The 19,667-nt window shown below is 50.9% G+C and overlaps 5 protein-coding genes across 5 annotated transcripts; 3 read left to right on the top strand and 2 right to left on the bottom strand.

Annotated features, from left to right (window-relative positions):
* Positions 1-174: 174 nt before the first annotated feature.
* On the top strand, positions 175-1,672 carry BP01DRAFT_333382 (uncharacterized protein; the record flags this gene model as incomplete). Its single annotated transcript, XM_025573125.1, has 2 exons — positions 175-690; positions 769-1,672. Coding segments are annotated over 2 exons (1,419 nt in total), but the record flags the coding sequence as incomplete, so codon positions are not given.
* Positions 1,673-2,930: 1,258 nt separating this feature from the next.
* Positions 2,931-3,986, bottom strand: BP01DRAFT_353368 (40S ribosomal protein uS17). Its single transcript, XM_025574167.1, has 3 exons — positions 3,749-3,986; positions 3,170-3,408; positions 2,931-3,014 (listed from the first exon to the last, which is right to left on the bottom strand). Exons 1-3 carry the CDS (start codon positions 3,921-3,923, stop codon positions 2,946-2,948), a joined length of 483 nt encoding a protein of 160 aa, XP_025435035.1. The 5' UTR covers positions 3,924-3,986; the 3' UTR covers positions 2,931-2,945.
* A 405-nt stretch (positions 3,987-4,391) lies between these two features.
* Positions 4,392-9,662, top strand: BP01DRAFT_311948 (kinetochore-microtubule binding complex subunit SPC105; the record flags this gene model as incomplete). The annotated part of the gene is made up of 5 exons (XM_025572467.1): positions 4,392-4,634; positions 4,705-5,059; positions 5,113-6,512; positions 6,567-7,862; positions 7,912-9,662. The coding sequence occupies 5 exons, from the start codon at positions 4,392-4,394 to the stop codon at positions 9,370-9,372; spliced, it is 4,755 nt and encodes a 1,584-aa protein (XP_025435034.1). The 3' UTR covers positions 9,373-9,662.
* A 299-nt stretch (positions 9,663-9,961) lies between these two features.
* Positions 9,962-13,231, bottom strand: BP01DRAFT_287965 (transcription factor domain-containing protein; the record flags this gene model as incomplete). The annotated part of the gene is made up of 6 exons (XM_025571522.1): positions 9,962-11,066; positions 11,117-11,668; positions 11,745-12,417; positions 12,476-12,864; positions 12,914-13,047; positions 13,106-13,231. 6 exons carry the CDS (start codon positions 13,229-13,231, stop codon positions 9,962-9,964), a joined length of 2,979 nt encoding a protein of 992 aa, XP_025435033.1.
* Positions 13,232-17,342: 4,111 nt separating this feature from the next.
* On the top strand, positions 17,343-18,860 carry BP01DRAFT_413414 (bZIP transcription factor; the record flags this gene model as incomplete). Its single annotated transcript, XM_025579001.1, has 2 exons — positions 17,343-17,610; positions 18,322-18,860. 2 exons carry the CDS (start codon positions 17,343-17,345, stop codon positions 18,858-18,860), a joined length of 807 nt encoding a protein of 268 aa, XP_025435032.1.
* Between the last annotated feature and the right edge of the window lie 807 nt (positions 18,861-19,667).

Here is a 19,667-nt window from a genome sequence, read left to right as displayed (position 1 = left end):
ATCGAGGAAATCGAAAAGCGCTCTAAACTGACTATTCTGCCAAATATCCGCAAGGTAATGGTGTTGCTTTCTTTCATCCCAAGTCTTCTACTTATCCAAAGTCTCCTGCTTCTCGAGTCACCGACTCGCAACACCCCTGTCCGCATCGCCTGTGCCTGACCTGATTTGACGAAGATGGCCTTGTCTGGAGGACTCACATTCACGACGACAGAGCCTCTGATTAGATGGAACTCGGAGAAAAGGAAATTCCTCTGCTGTTTGTTCCGATTCTTCAAGAGGAATCTCAGCGCCTACAAGGCTGTATTCGATGCTGTTTATCAAGATGACTTGAGAAGCTTTGGCTTCAACAGAGACGGTGTTTCGAAGAACAGACTCAGTGGCCAGTGGCATCATCTGAAAAGGACTGTGCATCCTGATTGGGTCGATGTCCACATGTGCCCATTTGACAAGGACGGACGGTGGGCGCCTTTCATTGCGACAATCCGCAGAACCTTGAGATCCTCAAACATACGCCTCGAGGAGACAAGAGTAGACTGCATTGATACTTCCGTTCACGATTCTGCCTTGCTTACATCTCACCGCACATCACCGGTAACTCCGAACTCCTTGTTCACAATTGGTGCTAACGTGCGACCAAAGTGCCAGAGCGAGGTGCAAGACGACATGAATCTAGCGGACGAGGCCGAGGAAGTCGACGAGGTGATCAATGATTACATCATGGTTGAAGATGAGGTTGAGGAGCAAGCGGCCCCGGATCCCCTGACCCAGGAGGACATGAGTCTTTGTCACTATGGCGGCAAAGTGTGTTTCTGGTGTGTTCAGGAGCGGGTTGAGGAGGTAAGTCTTGCCTTAGAAGCATACAGATGTTCAGGAAAAGCTAATTGTCATTGCATAAAGATCACAGTCCAACGCAATGCTCCGAGGAGAAGAGACGACCTGCCGCCAGTCCTATACCGGTGGTCAAATGTCGACTCCCAGGGCGTTAATAAACCAAATTTCTGCATCGCCGGGCTTTTTGAAGAATGGGATAGCTACTTCTCACCAGACACGATAAGCGAAGAGAAGTTCAACGAGTACTTTTTGAAGCATATTCACCGCGAGAAAGTTGCATCCCCATTTATCTCGACTTTCCAGTCCATGCTCTCGCCCGTACATAGAGCTATACGGAACAAAGAAGGCGCCCTTATCTCGATCTTCAATAATAAGAAGCTTGACTTTGTCTACTCAGCCAAGAGCTTCTGTAGGGAACACAGAGTCAGGGTCGAAAGAAGTGACTATAAGGGCGTCGGCGAGTATTTGATTTGGGGCAAGGTTCCGCGCACCGCTATCATCTGCTCCTTCAAAATCAGCGCGTTGGAAAAGACCGCAGCTGAGCACGACGATGTTGCTAACCTACTTCAGCTCAACGCCATTGCGTCATACGAGTGCAACCGACGGCCATTGAAGCGTGCGCTCTCAACACGCGCCAAGTGTTCTGATCACGAATTTGGAAATTCCGTCGGAAAACTCCTTTCTCTCCTTGATGTCAAAGTGGAATATAGTAGAGAGGTTGGAGAACGCATGTTTTATGCCTGGCAGCTGCGAGAGCGAGGAGGTCCGACACAGGCTTTTTACGAAGGAATTAGCGCAGCCTACGGAGGACCTGTGACTTTAATAGATATCAATATGCCGCAACAGAATGTCTATATCATTCCAGACGACGAAGAGGACGGCAAATCAGTCACTGTAGATGGTCTGAGCGAAGACGGGGACAATGACCAAAGCCCGGGTTCTACAGATGATCCCAATTATGTCGTCGTGCGTCCTGGCACTGATCGATGCGATAGTCTTGAACAGACCGAGTACAATGTCGAGATGATGTACGATGAAATCAAATCCGAAAGTTACTCTCTCATTGCACCTGGCAAGCATTACAGGACTCATGTTTACATCTCTCCATCCCAGCAGGAGCAGAGCACCGAAGACCACAACGACTCTTACGCATCGTGCAGCAATTCTGTTATGTTGCAACTTGGTAAAGCCTGCGTGTTCGACGACGAGACTGAAGAAGAGGAAGAGAACGACGACGAAGCAGTCGTTACATGGCCACGCCAGGGGACACGTTCGTTTGCAGTTATCAAGACTTGGGATGCAAATACCGCGGAATGGATCCTTCAGCCCGATGAAGTCTCTCGGCAAGTGAAAAGGCACTCAATAGGAGAAGTCGATACTTCCGACTCGGAAAGCTACATCTCGATCGATTTTGAGTCGGACGTTGAATCTGCAGGTTCTGCAACAGCTGCCATTTGTGAGGGCATGGAAGTGGACGCGGAAACAAGCACAGAAGAGCAGAGATGTGCAGATGACATTGATTGGCAACATCAATTCGCTCAGGACAGAGCGCGACAGAGAATGATCCTCGGTTGATCCTCGGCTGGAATGAGCAGTCGATTTGTCTACAATATGATTGCAATCGGGGCCGATTATGTTCGGAGTAGAAATGGAAAAACTGCCTGGTTGAGAAATCTGCGGAAGCAGAGTCTAATAACCAGAGAAACTAAGGCGCACGCAAGTGCATAGACCGCAAAGGACAAATAAAAATGTTATTTGAATCGCTTGTCAGAGCACGTTCGGAGATAAGTACCCGTTAGTTCAAGCTATCAAGACTAGCTCATTTCTCGATCAGTGTGCGATTCAACGAATGCATTTCACCACGAGTCATTGCTCAAAACTGTATTGTATTGAAATAATACCTAAAGACAGCCTCGAGTTGTGCCCCAGCGTTTTGCGCGATAGACTGGTATTAAGGAGAATCAAAAGAATTTTTTTATTGGATATTCTTTCTCAAGGGTACCTGGGACAGGAAATCGTGAAACAATCCCAACCCGTATAACTAATCCATTGTATATCCAGTCACGCCGCGGCCCTAGGTTTTTCCTCTCGAAAACACTTCCTCATCGACATGCTTAGAACTTGCTGAAAGCCTTGACGGCCTTACCGGTGCGGGGAAGGACACGGAGGACGTTGAAGCGGACCTATGACAAGAATGTTAGATCATGCGTCAAATGGAGTACTGAATCTGCCTAGCAGCGATGCGACAACTTGGCCTTATGCCAGCGATCGGCGCAGGTAATGCCGCTGCCCCTGACAGATTCCGAGGGGAGAATTGAATGAGGTGGAGGTAACGTACAGTCTTGCTGAGGGGACGGCACTGGCCGACGGTAACCCAGTCACCCTCCTCAACACGGAAAGCGGGAGAGACGTGGGCAGCAAGGTTCTTGTGTCTCTTCTCGTAACGGTTGTACTTGGGGACGTAGTGGAGGTATTCACGGCGGATGACAATGGTACGGTGCATCTTGGTGGAGACGACACGGCCGGTCAGGATACGGCCACGGATGGAGACCATACCGGTGAAGGGGCACTTCTTGTCTGTTTGATATTAGCGACCTGCAATTCCCCTTATCCGCCCCTGTGAGTTCGGGCTGAGTATTCCTGAGCCCTTGAAGATGAGATAGTCCAGAAGTATCCAAATCCCGCGAAGCGCTCCATTGTCGATAATCCACAATATCATGTCCTTCGTCATTGTGTGCAAATGAATGTCCTTCTCTTGAACCAGTCTATCGTGCCATGACCATAATCGTAATACTCGCGCTCCCAGTCGTCGAATTCCGGTGCAATCTCATCTTCAAGGTCCCTGAAATTCTCCGTCCCTCGCCGCAAAAATCGAGATTTGATCACTCCGCAAAAAGTTGGTGTAGGTCGTGCATACCGATGTAGGTGCCCTCAATGGCGGTCTTGGGGGTACGGAAACCCAGACCGACATCCTTGTACCATCTGCGGCCGGAGGCGACCTTCTTGCTCTTCGCGATGGTCTTGGGGTTGACGAAGATGTGAGGCTGCTTCTGGAACGCACGTTCCGACTGGACGGTCAACTCGGTGGCCATTTTTGCGATATGTTCAGTCCGACGAGGAAGCGAAGTCGAGCTGGGTTGTCGCGAAGGGGGGGGTGTCGGGGCGTGCGGTGGTCGACGTCGATGATGGAGAAGATTTATTCAAGATGGCGGATATTCGCCGTGTGAATGTGCGATGGGGGCGCTAGTCTGTTTCGGGACTCGGCTAGGGCTTTCCGTTTTTGGGTTTGTTTACATCTGCTCGGTCACATGAGCGGCCTGGCCGGGAGACGCGCTCACGGGAGGGAGATTAGGAAGGAAAGCGGTGACTTTTGGTTTGTTGATTGATGATAACTAGCTGCGACAACAGGTTATCATCACATATCATCATCCCCCCACCACGATCATTCGTTGCGATCTTTTAGCTATGCTGCCTAGCTTCGCAGTATAAGAGGCTTTTCAGGCGACAACTCTCTCTTGATTTGTAACCCTCTCAGTCTATGTTCACGCCTACGAGAACCCATGGCGTCCAGAAGTGACTCCGCGGGGTCTCTCCGTCCGCGTTCTCGTCGCTCTCTTGCTCATATTCCCCGGTCGAGACTGACCTCGACTCTCGACCAAGAAAATGCAACGACAGTGATCAGCTCTTCCCAGCCACTTGATGGACGCCCGAAATTAACAGGCAGAGACAAGAAGTCTCGCAGCAAGAGTTTAGGTCCAGGGGGTCTGGATGCACTTCAGGATTCGAACGGCAATCGGCGCAAGGTACTTGGTGCCCTTAACCTCTCGACTGTCGCATATATCTTGCTTACAAAGTACCTCACTGCTGTCGCAGTCTACGGCGGCCTTTCCTTTGAAATCTATTCTCAAACCAACAGTCCCTGTCTCGCCCGTGCGCACTATTCCAACATTCGAAGAAACACGCAAACGAACGCCGGCTCGTGCGTCGCAGCCGAGTAGCAGCAACGAAAGCAACCCCCAGGGCGAGGAAGGTCTTTTGATCGACCTCGATACTCCTGCTCCCGCTGTAAACAGCTTCGGAGAAGACCGATCCAACCCCTTTGACAGCTTCAACGCTGCATCCATTCGCGATGAGATGGCCGCCGCAAGGGAAAAAGAAGAAAAGGAGCAGCGGGAGCGGGAGCGCAAGATGATCCTGGAGAAGCGAGAGGCACGTCGCAAGTCGATGGGTATGTCCCTCTGATCTGATTACAGTCGACATTTTGCTTACCGAAAATCACAGCAAATCGCCGTGTTTCATTCGCTCCCGAAGCCACATTGCACACTTGGAACGTGGTAGAAATACCCGACGACTCAACTTCTTCATCCGCTGCGAACTCGACAAGGCGCGCGTCATCGTTAGCCGGTTCTGGAAATCAGACCCCTGCTCGCCAAAGTGAACAAGCCGGACAAACCGATCCACCCTCCCCTCCTGATCCATACGCAGATTCGGATGCCGCTCTCTCGCCCGTACAATATCCAGACCTGCAGCAGCTACAAAGCCAGTCAACTAATGGAAGCTACGATGATCTTGGCTCTTCTCAGGAGATGTTTTCGAGCCCCTTCAGCGGAAGCTCAGCAGACGGGACTGAAGACTTGGGAATGCAGAGAGACGATGGTGACGATGACGACAACTCGTCGGCTTCTGGATTCGACGGCGAGAGCACCGCTATGAGCTTGGATGATATGTCGGTTCATTCTGCGGCCTCGGTTCATTCGGATGGTTCCGATTCCACCACTAGCAGCGCTCGCTTAAACGAAGCCTTGCGACAAGCGGCTAGTGAGGCTGGAACCCGTGACTTTGAGGATGACGATGGAGACATGTCTATGGAAATGGCGGACCAAGAGATTACAGGAGCTTTCCAGCCATGGATCAAAAAAGGTCAGCGCGAGAGTTTCGATTGGGCAGACATCAGTGCTCGATATGACCAGGAAAACGCTCCGCCTTCAAAATCAATGGTCGATGCGCCCGCCGCTGCAGCTGACGAAGATGATGCAATGGACGAGGACTTCAGCATGGAGGTTACCAATGCCATTGGCCGAATCCTTCCCAATCCCGCGAGCCGTCGCAATAGTGAAATACGTCGCAAGTCATTAAGCGAGGAGACCAACTACGATGAACAGACCATGGAATTTACCAACGTCGTAGGAGGAATCGCGCAGCCTGTCTCTCCCGCGAAGTCCACAGGGGCGGAAAGTAGAAACGGAGATGAGGAGATGACTATGGAGTTCACCTCCGTCGTCGGTGGCCTACTCAATAGACTGGGCTTTGTCAACACGACGGACGAGAACAATTCTGGTGAGCAAGAAAGCACTTTTGAATCTGGGAACAATGGACGGGTTTTCTCTGAATGGGACAACGGGGAAGACATGGATGGTGATATGGACATGGAGACCACGGGGGCTATCGGTGGCATTATTCCTGGCTCTCAGGAGAGTAATGCCGCTGAAGATGACGACCATACTATCGGGATGGACATGACTGCTGCCGTAGGAAAAATCCTAGAACCAGAGGCAGAGGTGCAGAGATCATTCGAAGACCGAGAGACCCCAGAGCGGGAGCTCGAGCTCGCTCAGTTGGACAGTTCGCCCTTTCAAGAGACAGTACGGCAGTCACCAGCCAAGTCACCAGCCAAGTCACCAGTCAAGTCACCAGTCAAGTCACCAGCCAAGTCACCAGCCAAGTCTCCAGTCAAGTCACCAGCCAAATCTTACTCCGGAGCACCAGCCTCGTTTCATGTTGCAGCTGTGGCATCGGAAAGTGGCAGTCCTAGCCTCGCAAGTGTACGGACCCGCCGATCGAGGCAAAGTTCGATTCATGCAGCGTCCACTACACCTACGCCTCGTACCCCTGAGGCATCCACACCGAAGAATGTAGACCCTCCGTCTAACTCAACCACACCAGCGGATAATGCACTTCTAACTTCGAGAACAACGTCGTCTGCCAGAGACGCAGACGCAGAAGCAGAAAACGCCTCGCCGCAAAGGCCGGTTCAGTCAAATGCACAAGGATCTGCAAACGATACTACATCACCAAATCGCAGAAGCTTGTTCGAGCAAAGTCTCAATGGAAAACCAGCTCCCCTTTTTGTACTGCAACCACATGGTACAAGACGATCCTCCGGCCTTGGTATTGACAAGGAAGGACTTGGATCGCCTCGAGTGGCTGCTATGCTCGACAAACGCCGGTCTATTGGTGAAGAAGCGCCTGATTTTATCCCCCAGGAGCAGCCAAAGCAAGGCGTACGCTTTGAAGACCCCGTAAAGCTACAGGAGGAGGTGGACCGTGAACGCGAAGAGGAGGTGAATAGGGAAGATGGGTTTATCTCACCTCCGAAATTGAGCGACAGGGATCCTACGGCGAGTCTCAAGGATATGATTTCAAGCCTGACACCCAAGAAGAATAAGCTTCGTGGTAGAAAGAGCTTGCATGTCGGAGCCGCACGTGGTCTGCTGGGAAAAAGACCGATTGAGCTGGATCTGGACGAGGATGCAGACTCTGATAGCACGCCAAAGCGCTTAAGAGGCCGTGAGAATAGCAGCCCGGTGAAGAAATTCAAGCTTCCAGCTCATTCGGCCAATGACACTCTTGGACGTGGACTGCAGTCTCCATCGAAGTCCGCCAGCGCACACTCCCCGCTCAAATTCAGCACGACACCAATACAAGCATCGAGAACGTTCTCTGCCACTGCGAGTCCTGTGAAAGACAATACGGAAACTGAAGTCAGTACGGAAACAACCGAGGTGCAAGATACGACAGCAGAAGAGACTGGGCCGGAGATCGAGCCAATACAGCTGCAGGAATTCCTCAACATGACCAACATTCACTTCATGGAGCTTACGACCACGAGAAGGAGGCACACTACTGCACCAGACAGCGCTCGAAAACGAATGCTTCGACTTTCTAGCGAGAATGAAAGAAGTCCCGCAAGTTTTGAAGAGTGCGTGGCTGCTGGCTTCTGCACCGTGCCGTTGCTTGAGTTGTTCCAACATGTAAGTTCTTGTCATGCTCAGTAACGCTACACTACTGACATCCGTCTAGTCTTGTAGGGAGTTGAAGTCATACATAAACGAAGGCAGACAGGTGATTCGTTCAATCGAGACCGAGACACTGGCTGATAACCCACCATTGTTCCGCGAATACATGACAGCTCCGCCGGACGTCCGCTTACTAATGGATAACCAATTCCGCAATGTGAAGACTCATGCTCGCCTTCTTAGTAAAGCTACATGGTATGAGTGGCGCATGAAGCTATTGGAAGGTCTTAGGGATGGCCTCATTCGTCACGTGCAAGATATGAAGGCAGACGATGATCTTCTCGCAAAGCATGAGGCTCTTCTGAGCGACACAGTACCTGCTCTTATCGAAAAACACTCCATTCTTGAGGCGGAAGCCACAACCCTGCAGCAATTGGCAGACGAGCTTGAGAACTGTGATCAGGACGAGCTACGCAGCGCGCGGGAGAAACTTGCCGGCGTTGAAGACGAGATCGCGCAGAAGAAGAGGCTCCTGCAGGAAATGCAGGCCGAACTTGAGGACAAGACTAGCATCCTTGAAACTGGAACGGAGGTCAAAGCCGAATACATGGCTCAAATCCAGGAAGCCGAACGCATCAAGGCGGAATGCCGCGGCTGGAGTGCGCAAGAAATCGGCGAATTGAAAGAGTCAGTGCGCAGCATCGAGTGCCAAACCGGCTGGAGCATCGTATCAGCGACGGCGTCGGATGGCTCCAGTCCTGCAGGTCCAGCGGTGACTATGTCCTACCAGCGTCAGCTTCAGCTCACGTTCCACCCTGCATCCTTCCTCATCAATAGCAACAACAGCAGCAGCTCCGCCTCTAATGACAAGCGCACCAACGCACCCATCACGCTCAAATACGCTCCCACCCCAGATGCTATGAAGCACAACAACCCCGCAACTCCGCACCTTTCCGCCATCACCCCCCTCGTCCTCAACTCCCTCCAGGCCCATCTAACCACCATTCCGCACTCCCGCACCGCCCCTAAAGACCTTCTCCACTTCATCGCCCAAGCATGGGACCTGACCCTTAACCTCGAAGAAGAAGCCCGCCTTCTCGAGTTCTGCGGGGTGACCAAGCTCAAGCTCCTCAATGGTGAAGCCACCGGATCCAAAACCCCATCCCTTCGCGCGCGCTGCACTCTCCTCGGCCCTGCACCTCTTCCCTCCGCGACCAACTCGAACCCGACTAGAGCAACAACCCCCTCCCGAATCGACGTCGACTTCGCCGTCCAGACCCGCATCATCCCCCCAGAGAACGGTGCGGGCATCGGACAGCTGGATCTACAGACCGACGTCCTGGCCAGCAAAGTGTACGGCTTCAACAGCAGCAGCAAGACCAAGAAGGAACTCTCGGAGACGGAGATGCGGAGTATCCTGAACAAGGGTCTGTTGGGGTCTAGTTCCTCGCCCGAGAGCGAGGTCAAACTCGGCCGTGGAGTCTGGCGGACGGCGGTGAGGAAGTTGACCGGAACCGTCTTTTAATCAAAATCCAAAGTTATTGACGCCTTGCATTCTTGTTTGATGAAAGGGGAGTTCCGGAATGGCTTTGCTTTCTCTATGGAATCAGAGACGGTGGGACTCGCTGGGCTGTTTTGATCTTGTGTTTTCAGGCGTTCTTGTTCCATTTCAATGTTCATATCGAACCTTTCTTTCCCCTCGCTTTCCATGTTGATAATTTCCAGAAAGTGCGTGTGGGGAGTTCTGCATATGTGTTCGGTACGGGTTTAGTAAGTGGAGTTTGCCGCGGTGCATTCGATCATTGTTACCTTAGGAAGTAGTTAGCTCGATACTACATTAAACAATGAGGATCCATTTGCTATCAAGATCTAAGTATATGCACAAATGCGAGATATGATATGTGAGTATGTATGTCGTGTCCCAGATTTTTGAACAAATAGGTCATGAGAATGTAGGAAAAAGAGAAGTGCGCCAAGATTCATTAAGTTCGTCATGTTCTGTCCATATACAACGAACAAGCATGCATAGGATATTTTCTTCTGAAAAAACTCATACAGCCAGTCTGCCTGTCACTTGTACTTGAAATCGAACAGCAGACCTGGTTACCCACAGATTACATGAGAAATGGAAATGGTCCGGAAAACGGGCCATTCGTCCAGATCGCATTCGCCTGCATGGCTTGTTCTGCTGCTGCATTAGGTGTGGCGCCCTGTTCTTGACGCCCATTTCTCGGTGGCGGCACGGTATGGGAACTATACGGCAGTCCCAGATCCGGTGGTGTCGGGCCCAGAGCCTGCTGCTGCTGCTGCTGCTGCTGCTGCTGCTCACCGGGGTTCGGTTGTTGGAAATGTGACGGCGGCTGCGCGCCCAGATTCCCCATGCTATTGAGGCCAATCATCGTGGGCGGTTGCGCTGCTTCTGGGACGGAATAACCCAGGTCGAGGCCAAAAATGCCGTCCAGGGCTTGAGGCGACAATTCCCAGTCAGCTGTCAAAGGGATTTGCCATAGACCTGGCTGGCCGAAATTAAAATGGTCGCTGTTCACAGAGACGGGAAAGAAGCCGGTATCCAAGCTGCTTAGATCGAAAGGTGGCTGTTGAGAGGAGGTCTCGGTAGGTTGCAGGGGAGTTTGCGGGGCAGTTCGACTCTGAGGTTGTGCTTGTGGCGGTAGGGAGTATGTTGCTGGAAGAGGATGAGGTGCAGGGGTTGCCGACGTTTCATGTTCGAGGACCGGACTGAAATTATCGGGAACAACATAGCCTGATGAGTTGATTTGAGGGAGGCCTTCGATGTTGGGAGGTATATGATGTGTAATATTGTGGGTGACGGAGAAGGATGATGAAGTAGATATCCGCAATCTGGTTTTCGATTGAGGGCCCAGGCCAGTTTCTCGGAGGAGAGAGTGAGAAGTGTGATCCAGCGGGGTCGTGGATCCCGTAGGGTTCTCGCGTTTAGAAGAACTGCTTTTCATGTCGCCGGGCTTAACCACTTTCTGATCTCGCTCGAGAAGATTGCGAGCGAGTCGCTCAAAGTTGGCACTCATCTTGGTCATGAATCGAGCATAGTGACCAGGTCCATCGCCAGGAATGAGTGTCGCAAAGAAAGTCGCAGCCATGGTGAGGGATTGAAGGTCTTCTTTGGCTTTAGGGTGCTGAGGGTTCTTCAAGATGTTGACAAAGATGTTCATTACTGCAAGAAACACATAATACAGAAGAGACCTACACAATGTCAGTATTTAGGAGAGCATTGATTCTTGGAAGCACCATACCAAATCCATGCGATGTCGCCCCAGGGAAGGTTGTTGATCAGTTTCAAGGTGTCACGGGCAGCTTGTAAGCAGATCTCCGAAGAGGCCGTAGCTTCGCTCAAAATCAAGCTGTAATGATCTGGAACAGGATGTCCTTGTGCAATGTGATTCATTGACGCGAAATGAAGTAGGACTGGAAGACGATGAATCATGAGCATGGTATTGTAATAGGCAAATTGTAAACCAGCGGAGGCGAATCCGAGCAAAAAGTCTTGACCTGATCCTCTCTTTTTTAGTTGACAATCGAAAGGATTGGCATCCTTCCATTCCTCAAGTTCTGCATGTAATTCTCGAATATCCTGGAAGATTACCGCAGGAGACTTGTGTTCTAGAGCCTTCGTAGAGTAGAGTTTGCTGTACATCCGACTCTTGATCACTGTTATTTTACACAGTTGACGGAAGAAAGAATCATGTGTGGACTTCACGAATGCATCCCCCGTGTTATCGGCCGGGAAGTCCACGTCGAAGTCCTCATAATTCTGGATGGGGCTGCTTCCCGCGCGTATACATGTACTAGATAGACAAGGATCGTTAGGCAAATCGCTCCTGAGTGAATCTGTCGGTAAGGTGAATGTCTGAGTTGACTCACCTTTGGTCAAGTATATAAGCCACCCAAAACACTCTGCGCCTTTGCTCCTGCTCAGCAGGAGAAAGATGAGGCCTCGCAATGTTGCGGTGTAGTCCCATGCGATGACAGGCTTGTAAGGCTGCTGTTATGATTGGCAAGGACGACTGTGTTCCAGAATTTCCGCGGAGAAAAAGAGCCATGCCCAAAAGAGCCTGTATGCTAAGGAGGTCGGTCCTCCTCAATGACAGCTCTACGAAGACTGACATGGCATTCTTGTAATAAAGCCACGCTCTCTCTCTATCTTTCTCGGATTTCTGACAATTGGAGAATCGATACTCATAGGCCAGCGACAGGAGGATGTTGATGCTAGCCCATCGCGCGGCATCATCACAAGTCTGCTGCGTATACTGCCATTCAACCAGCTGCATGAACGTTGCTTCATGATACAACGGGAACAACCGGTTCACTGTACGAAAGTAATCGCGCAATAAAGCGAACACCTCTGCTCGAGGAGGCAATGGCTTGAAAACTTCAGAGGTGAAGATATCATGAAAGACGTCCGGTCGCCAATAGTTCCAAGGGCTATCTCGAGTGGAGTCGGAAAATACAACACTCACAAGTTTAGTCTCACCGGTTCTCCTCTTGATCCATTCAAGTCCTTCTCGGGACAGAATAGACATTGATGATGATCGTCCTAGAGATTGCCTTAGTCTAGGTTGTGGACAGGATCATTGTAGAAGTCTCATACACACCAAAGTATCTATATTCCTCTCTATTGTCCATAACGAAGAGAGGGGCATGGGGCTGGTCAGATTTGAGGACTGCACGAGGTCCGCCCTTGGGAGAGTCCGGGGTAGCATGTACCTTGCGCATCTCATTGGTAGTCTGAGCTTGTGCGTCTACCCTAGCGCTTGGAACATCCGAAGCCGACAGTCCAGAGTTGCGCCTGCTGGCGCCACCACGGGGACTGAAATAGGGAGAAATGAGATCGTCATCTGACTCCATATTTTGGTCGGGATCATCTCCGTCCTCAATCGGATACTCATCCTGAAGTGAGAACTCTTCATCTAACAGGCCAGCAGCTCTAAGCAGCGACTCTGTTCTCCTGACTCGTTCTTCTAACGTTCTTACATATTGGGTCCTGACTTATCCTTAGTGCGGCCTTCCTGAAAATGATGGGAGTGTCTTACCTTTTGAGTGCTTCCCTCTTTTCCTTCCTTGTAGTGAATTTGCAGGTTATATTGCGACGTATACATTGAATGCAAGCGGTATTAGACCCTTCAACTTCACATTTGATCTTCCTTTTGTAACATGTTTCGCATGCCTGTTAACATTTACTAACGTGCTCTTCTTGAGTATGCGGCGGGACGAGACTTGCTTACCAGTGGGTTTCGTCTCCGGCTGTCCAAGTCCTGGCCACTGCTTGGGCCTATGCTTGTTGAAAGGGGAGGACTAGTTTGAACGTGCCAAGAGGACGGTTGATCAGTTTTCAGATCTTGCCTCTGCATGACTCTGTTTGACAAAGCAATCGGCTGCTGTGACCATGAAACCGAACGGGCCCATACTCCGGCCTGGTGGATCACCTCAAAGGCTCACAGGAAGGGAATGTAATCATATGCAATATAGCAATAGGGCAAGCATTACTCATCCAGTCGCGATGAACAAGTGCGAAACACAGACAAGAAGGAGGCGCGAATAGGCTAGGTAGATGACCCCAGTCTAGCAGGCGATATTTAGGAGGACAGAGGTTGAACGTCCAAGGAGATGACAGCGCTACGCGGGATGGATCGGGCCTTAGGCTCTTAGCAGCCTGGCTTCCGTTTAGTGCAGGAGAATTCGGGAAAAGTAGTGCACTGCTTATTTGCCCAGTTGAACAGTGTTGAAGCGGCACGAACGCAATATCGCTGTGGCAGAAAACACTGCAGATGAGAGTATGTGCACTAGCAGCAGGAAATCCTAAAGCAAAGAGATTCAGGATGCCGACTTGGAGATTTTCATTTGCCTGGTGACATATTTTTTTTTGGTGTTCCCTCCCTTATGGCAAGAGATTATTAATGGGTCGGTCCGATGCTGGAGGAGATTGTCGAGGCTCGGGAAGTCGGCACCTCCAAATTCCGTGTCGGACGGCAGCACTGAGATTTCCTTCCGACGTGAGAATATCCTCACAACGATACAAAATCTCTCACTCAGACTATGCCCCCTTGCCAAGTCCCGAAGTTCTGGTCCTGCTTGCTAGCATCAGGATTAAAGGTGTGAGCTTCTTTCTGGCGTTGTATCGATCTCTTCCTTTGTCTCCAGCGGGTAAAGCCGTATCTTTCCCGAATCCTGCTTGTGTGCAAACGAATGTGACTTTATCGACTGCTGGTCTCCGACGTTGAGGAGCATAGCGTGTACGACTGAAGCTAAGTAGTGAGGGAGTCGAAGCGGTGTTGCGCCCGTGTGAAGGGGTTGCTTCCGTGGCAAGCTCGTCTCGAAATAGATGTGAATAAGCTCTGGAAGCCCTTGTCAAAAAAAAACCTTCCAGAACATGAAGATAGTGGACTAGTTTACTAGTAGTCATCCAATTCTTCCCCGCATTCTGAATCGGCGCGTTGCCCCGCGCTGTGTTTTGACGCTCGGTCACCGGTCTGGAAGTCTAGGACACGGAAGTACGTCAGCATTTTTGCGCATCGACTGACTGGAACAAGGGTAAGTAAGAGCAATCGACTCACTGCCTATAGCGACCAAGTAGATGTACAATAGCCGGTCTGCGATTCGCGGTACTCGAGACTGCTGCAACTTCGACAAGAGGTACTGGTGGGAGAATAGAGTCGTGCTTGCATTCAATGCTTTGAGAACTCATGGAAAGAAGATTTTGCCTCTGTCACCTTGTTGAAAAGCTAAGTTCATTTTCTCACGAGACCTGGAAGGCGAAGCAGAAATGGGCCGACATAATCAGCTCACAAGCACCTGCTGCTTGATAGCACTGATTTGAGAATTGATGTACTTCTGAAGGCGAGACCACGGAGAAAGAAGTTGGAGCGATGCCCGCCGCGGCCACGCAAGTTGGACGAGGTGCCATTTGTGGAAATTGCTCCTCGGGCGCGAGGACGGACTACTCGACCGAAGCATCCCATATAGTAGAAAGGTATATAGAACGATCAGTTGATGAGTACGTGGGATGTAGTACGTTGGCAGTGCTCCATATTACGTATGAAGATTTTCGATACTGTTATTTCGAGTGGCTAACCACTACCCAACCAACCGGAAAGCTCTACGCGAAGCATGCTGGGAATTGGCGTTTCTCGTAGATGGCGAAAGTGGATAAAAGCACATCAGACACCACACGGTGAGACGAGGAGATGTTGACGACATGGACTGCTGGACGAGTTGGAGACGAGACTACTGCGAACTACGAAGAAGTAGCGTGAAGCTGCCACTCGGCCGTCGGGAAATGGTACTGTATGTGGTCTGGGTCATAGCGGACATGTACATATGGGCCGCTCGGGGTGGGTGTCAAGCTTCCGCCGGAGTTGGATCCTGGATGAGAGGATCCAGCTGAGACAAAGAGAGAGGTTGATCAGGGACTACTTGAAGGCCATTGCCTAGATGAAGCCGTCATCGGTATAAACCAGTGTCCCTCCCGAGACACCTGGCTGGTATGCATTCAGATCGAAATAGAGTGAGGAGCTACGCTCGTGGATCTACGCACATGATGATGATGATGATGCAGAATCTGTCTTTGAGGAGTGTGGAAGTAGTCGGTGGTCAACAACAAGATATCGAGTCAGCTCACCGCTTGATCTGTCTGGTCGATCAGGGAAAGACGGAGAATTGCGTCCCAACGAATCTCGGGGAAACCACGGCAGCAAGAGAAAGACATGGACAGCGAGCGAGGTCATCTGTGCCTGGTTCGTTCGGCAGAAGGGAGCTCTATGAGGATTGAAATCGGAGAGTACGGAGTAGTAGAGTCGAAGAGGGAGAAAGAAGGCGCCAAGACGTGCAAGGCATCAAATCTCATTCAAAAAATCAACGGCGTCGTCCGCATCAGGTGGCAGAGACCATCGAGTGGCTACGGATTCTTCCGCAGTGGGAGAAGGAAAGGAGGAGCAGGGAGCTTAGCAGCACCCACAGCACTCATTATTGTTTTGGTGGAGTGGGAGCGTCCTGAATCGTGAAATGGGGCTGGAGATAGATTGGGGCTAGGCTCGACCAGTGGAAACTGTCTAAGCCAAAATGATGTAAGTTCCGCGAGCCTCCCCTGAATAATTTCGGGATGAAGCACGGAAGTATTGTGTGTGGTGGGTTGGGAACTCAAGAAGTTGGCAGATTGATATCCACTTGCGGAACAATTGATCATCATTGTTGATGCTCTCTTGTCTGAAGTTGTGACCAGCACATCTCGGCCATGCCAGTAAGTACGCGTTGCCAGTTTGTACAACTAGTGTAGTTGACTTTACTGCTAAAACAGTTGATGACGAATGTGCACCGGGTTGCAGTGACAGGAAGTCAGGAACTGATTGGGTCCGTCCATTCATCAGCGGGTCGGATTCCCCTTTTGCGCGGTGTTGACGTCCGCCCGCGCTCTGGCTTTCCTGCCCATTCAGATGTCTTCCCTTGTAGCTCGTAGAACGGTGTACACCTAATCACTTACCCACTTCCCCAGAACTGTTTGTTCTTTTTTAAAACCCTTACACTGTTCTGGAAGTCCCTATTGTGCTCACAATAACCACTATTGCCCCAGATATCATTGATATAATCCCCCTTTCCTCCCCTGCTCTCCTCCCTTTTCCTCACATACTTTGTTATCTCCCTCCCAGTCCTTTTCTGCCGTCGAGCGGTGAAGCTACATTGAAGTGTCCCGAGATTGTCAAATTGACCAACCACAGCTTGCGATCACGACATTTCTCCATTCTATCAGATCATCCGCTAGCCTTGGCCGGGCCATGAGACGATCAACCATTACTGCCCGTATTCGCTGCTTCCCCCGCTTGATGCTTTTCTTTTCTCATCTTTTTGTCTGAATGATACATGCTCCAAGTCCCAATTAACTGCTGTCTCTTTCCTACTGTTGTGTGATCCTGCATCTCCTGCTCCTACGCCTCCCACACCACCCACTGTCCCCCCCCCCGCCCCTCCCTTCCCTTTCTCCTTATTCCCCATTCCTCCTGGGTTTGATCCACTCGCCTAGACTCATTGTGTCCTATTCCCGTCTTCTAACTCGTGCTCTTCTGCGTACGTGGCTCGCCCTCTCGGGCCATGCCATGATCAAGAAGCGAATGCGGAAACAATTTATCTTTGCTACAAGTCACCTCCCAACATTTGCCTCTTCCAGCTGAAAGACAGAAGAAAAAAAAAACAAAATTAAAAAATTTATCCTTGTACCTTTTGGATCATTTGTTCTTCTTGACCCAACAGTGACCTCTCCCCTCTTCACCGTGCTGATCCGGGGTTCGACATTGGCTCTGGCGGTCATCTATCACTCTCTCTGTTGGCTCGGGGAGCAAAAGCAAGCCACCCCAGCAATCCTCGCGGGGGGCAACTCGTTAGGTCGTGGAAAATCAATTTTAATAAAACCCAGAACCTAATTTAGAGGACAAGAGATCAAGAAAATCCTCTAAAAAGCCCACCACTGCCAAAATGTCAGATGAGCAAAACCTCGCTCGTCAGACAGCCTCGAGCTTCGATAGGCTCGAAAACTTCAACTTCCTTCTCTCTCGACACGATCCCAACCTGGTCAAGAGTCGACAATATTCCTTTGATGCAGAGTCGACGGCTTTGGCCTCTTTCCAGAACCTGAATATGGATTACGACCAGACCGAGGGCATGGGCGGCCTTTCCGTCAGTTCATATGACAGCATTGAGGACGAGCGCAGTCCCATCGATGTGCGAGGATATCCGCATTATGGTAAGTCGGAACTTTGGATCTCTTTATAGATGTCTCTCATTGTTGCATTGTTGGCGCCATCTTCAAGCTTTGTGGTTCGTTTTTGATTTATTTTTTGCAATTTCTGGCCCTACGGCGCTCCGATGGGATGTGCTGGAGCTACTGCGGAAAGCATGTAACAGCAAACGGGGTTTTTAACTCGTTATCGATTGATTGATCGGATGTCTTACCTGGCTGCCTGATGGAGATTGTGGCTTTGCCATTCCATTCCTTTCCAAGCCGGCTCGTGCCTTTCTGTTGTCCCCCCGTGTTGTGTCTGTCTATCCCTTACCGCTGTCTCGGACTCTGCCATGATGGATTCATTGCGGAAGAGTCATTCCTTGAATACTCTGGAGAAATCTTCTACTCTCGTGCGCAATGGGTTCTTGCTGTCGGGACTGCCCACGTTGTGACCAATCTATTTCCGGGGACTTGTGATTGTCCGGTGATGAGTGCAATGCTCTATGTGAGCACGCAATCGTGCACACCAATGACACCGTCGGAAGCCTTGTCAGTGACGGACCCTTAAGCCAAGCTCTCATCCCTTGGTGTACCAAGATCCCCTTCCATGTGCCCCATATCTTGCTGCTTCCGCTTCCATTGTCTCTTTCCACCCCCTTTCCCCATTCCACTGTGGCTTCTTTATCTTATCGCTGTCCGTCCTCGACCTTGGTGTTGACAGTTTCACAACAGATCAAATGCTTTCCTATCCAGCTCACCCACTCTACCCCCCCATCTCATATGGACCCCACGATGATCTGGGGCACGTCCCCGGGGCTTTGACTCCGTCGGATGTTTCTTCGTCCATTTCACCCCCGAACGGTGCTATCACCAACACCAAGTACAGCACACAGATCCCGGGCGACCACCTCGCGTCAGCTCTCAGTCAAGAGGAGGGCGTGCGTCGCGCCGCCGAAGAGGACCGCCGCCGCCGGAACACGGCCGCCAGCGCCCGATTTCGCATGAAGAAGAAACAGCGCGAACAGGCGCTGGAACGCACCGTGCGCGAGACGACGGAGAAGAACGCTTCGCTGGAGGCCCGCGTGGCCCAGCTCGAGATGGAGAACCGCTGGCTGAAGAACCTGCTCACCGAGAAGCACGAAGCCAGCTCGACCCGACTGGCACCGCCCCCGACCGACAGCAGCGCCCTGTCCTCGAAAGGCTCCAGCGTCACGGCGCCCGGCCAGAAACATATTCAACCCAAAAAGAAGGGCGTGGGCACCGACAACTGAGCCCCTTTCGAGAGAAGGGGGTGAGCCAAACCGAAAGAAAACCGCATAAAAACCTACATTTGAATCTCTACTCACGCGACATGTTTGAACCGCCCACGCCTCCTTCAGGTTGGAGGTTCTTTCTCATCCTCGATCAGGCACTGGGTGCTTCTTCGCATCTGCTTTTCTTTGTTTTCTCATACCCCTTCGCTATGAAAGGCTGGTGGATCCATCCTCGCATGGAAAGTCAGATGACGATGTAATGACCTTTCTACTTGTGTGTGTGTGTGTGTTTTTTTTTTCTTTTTCCTCTAACCATATGTTCTTATCTGTGCGTGCACGCGACCCAGGCCTGTTTTTCCTTACCATCATGTGCCGGTATATGAGGGGCGGTTATATGTATGGGCTTGTTGATTCTGTTTCAGTTTACATATTTGGGGTGTCATATCTTATCGGGGCAGGGACACGGGATAAGGAAGCGACGCGCCTTTCGTTTCATATATACATAACATTGCGAGTTGGTGTGTCGCGCGCGGCCCTTGCTATTTCTGACTAAGCCCACAGATCGGAGTTGAGGAGTATGGGTGGTGCGCTACTGTGCTTCTTCGTCTATTATTTCCGAGTTGACCTCTACATTCCAAGCTGCCAGTGCATATAGTATTTGTTTATCGTATAGGCTTGGGCTGCTGATCCGAGACGCCCAACGCAACCTGGGGTCTCTTTCTAGGGAGGTTACCAAATTGATCTGAATCAGAAGACCCAATTTTTTCCTCCCACTAAATTGGATTATCCAACTGGTAGTAATGATCCATCCTCCTGCACGGAGTA

The sequence above is a fragment of the Aspergillus saccharolyticus genome, assembly GCF_003184585.1.
Source record: "Aspergillus saccharolyticus JOP 1030-1 unplaced genomic scaffold BP01scaffold_3, whole genome shotgun sequence".
Taxonomy (NCBI): Eukaryota; Fungi; Ascomycota; class Eurotiomycetes; order Eurotiales; family Aspergillaceae; genus Aspergillus; species Aspergillus saccharolyticus.
The sequence above is the reverse complement of the archived record's forward strand: the minus strand, read 5'-3'. Positions and strand labels throughout refer to the sequence as shown.

Excerpts from the sequence above, each read along its gene's own strand:
- BP01DRAFT_353368 (XM_025574167.1), bottom strand. The coding sequence starts at position 3,923 with ATGGCCACCGAGTTGACCGTCCAGTCGGAACGTGCGTTCCAGAAGCAG. Across the intron at positions 3,409-3,748 it reads CATTGAGGGCACCTACATCG|ACAAGAAGTGCCCCTTCACC; the intron begins GTATGCACGACC and ends AATATCAAACAG. Across the intron at positions 3,015-3,169 it reads GCCGTCCCCTCAGCAAGACT|GTCCGCTTCAACGTCCTCCG; the intron begins GTACGTTACCTC and ends TTCTTGTCATAG.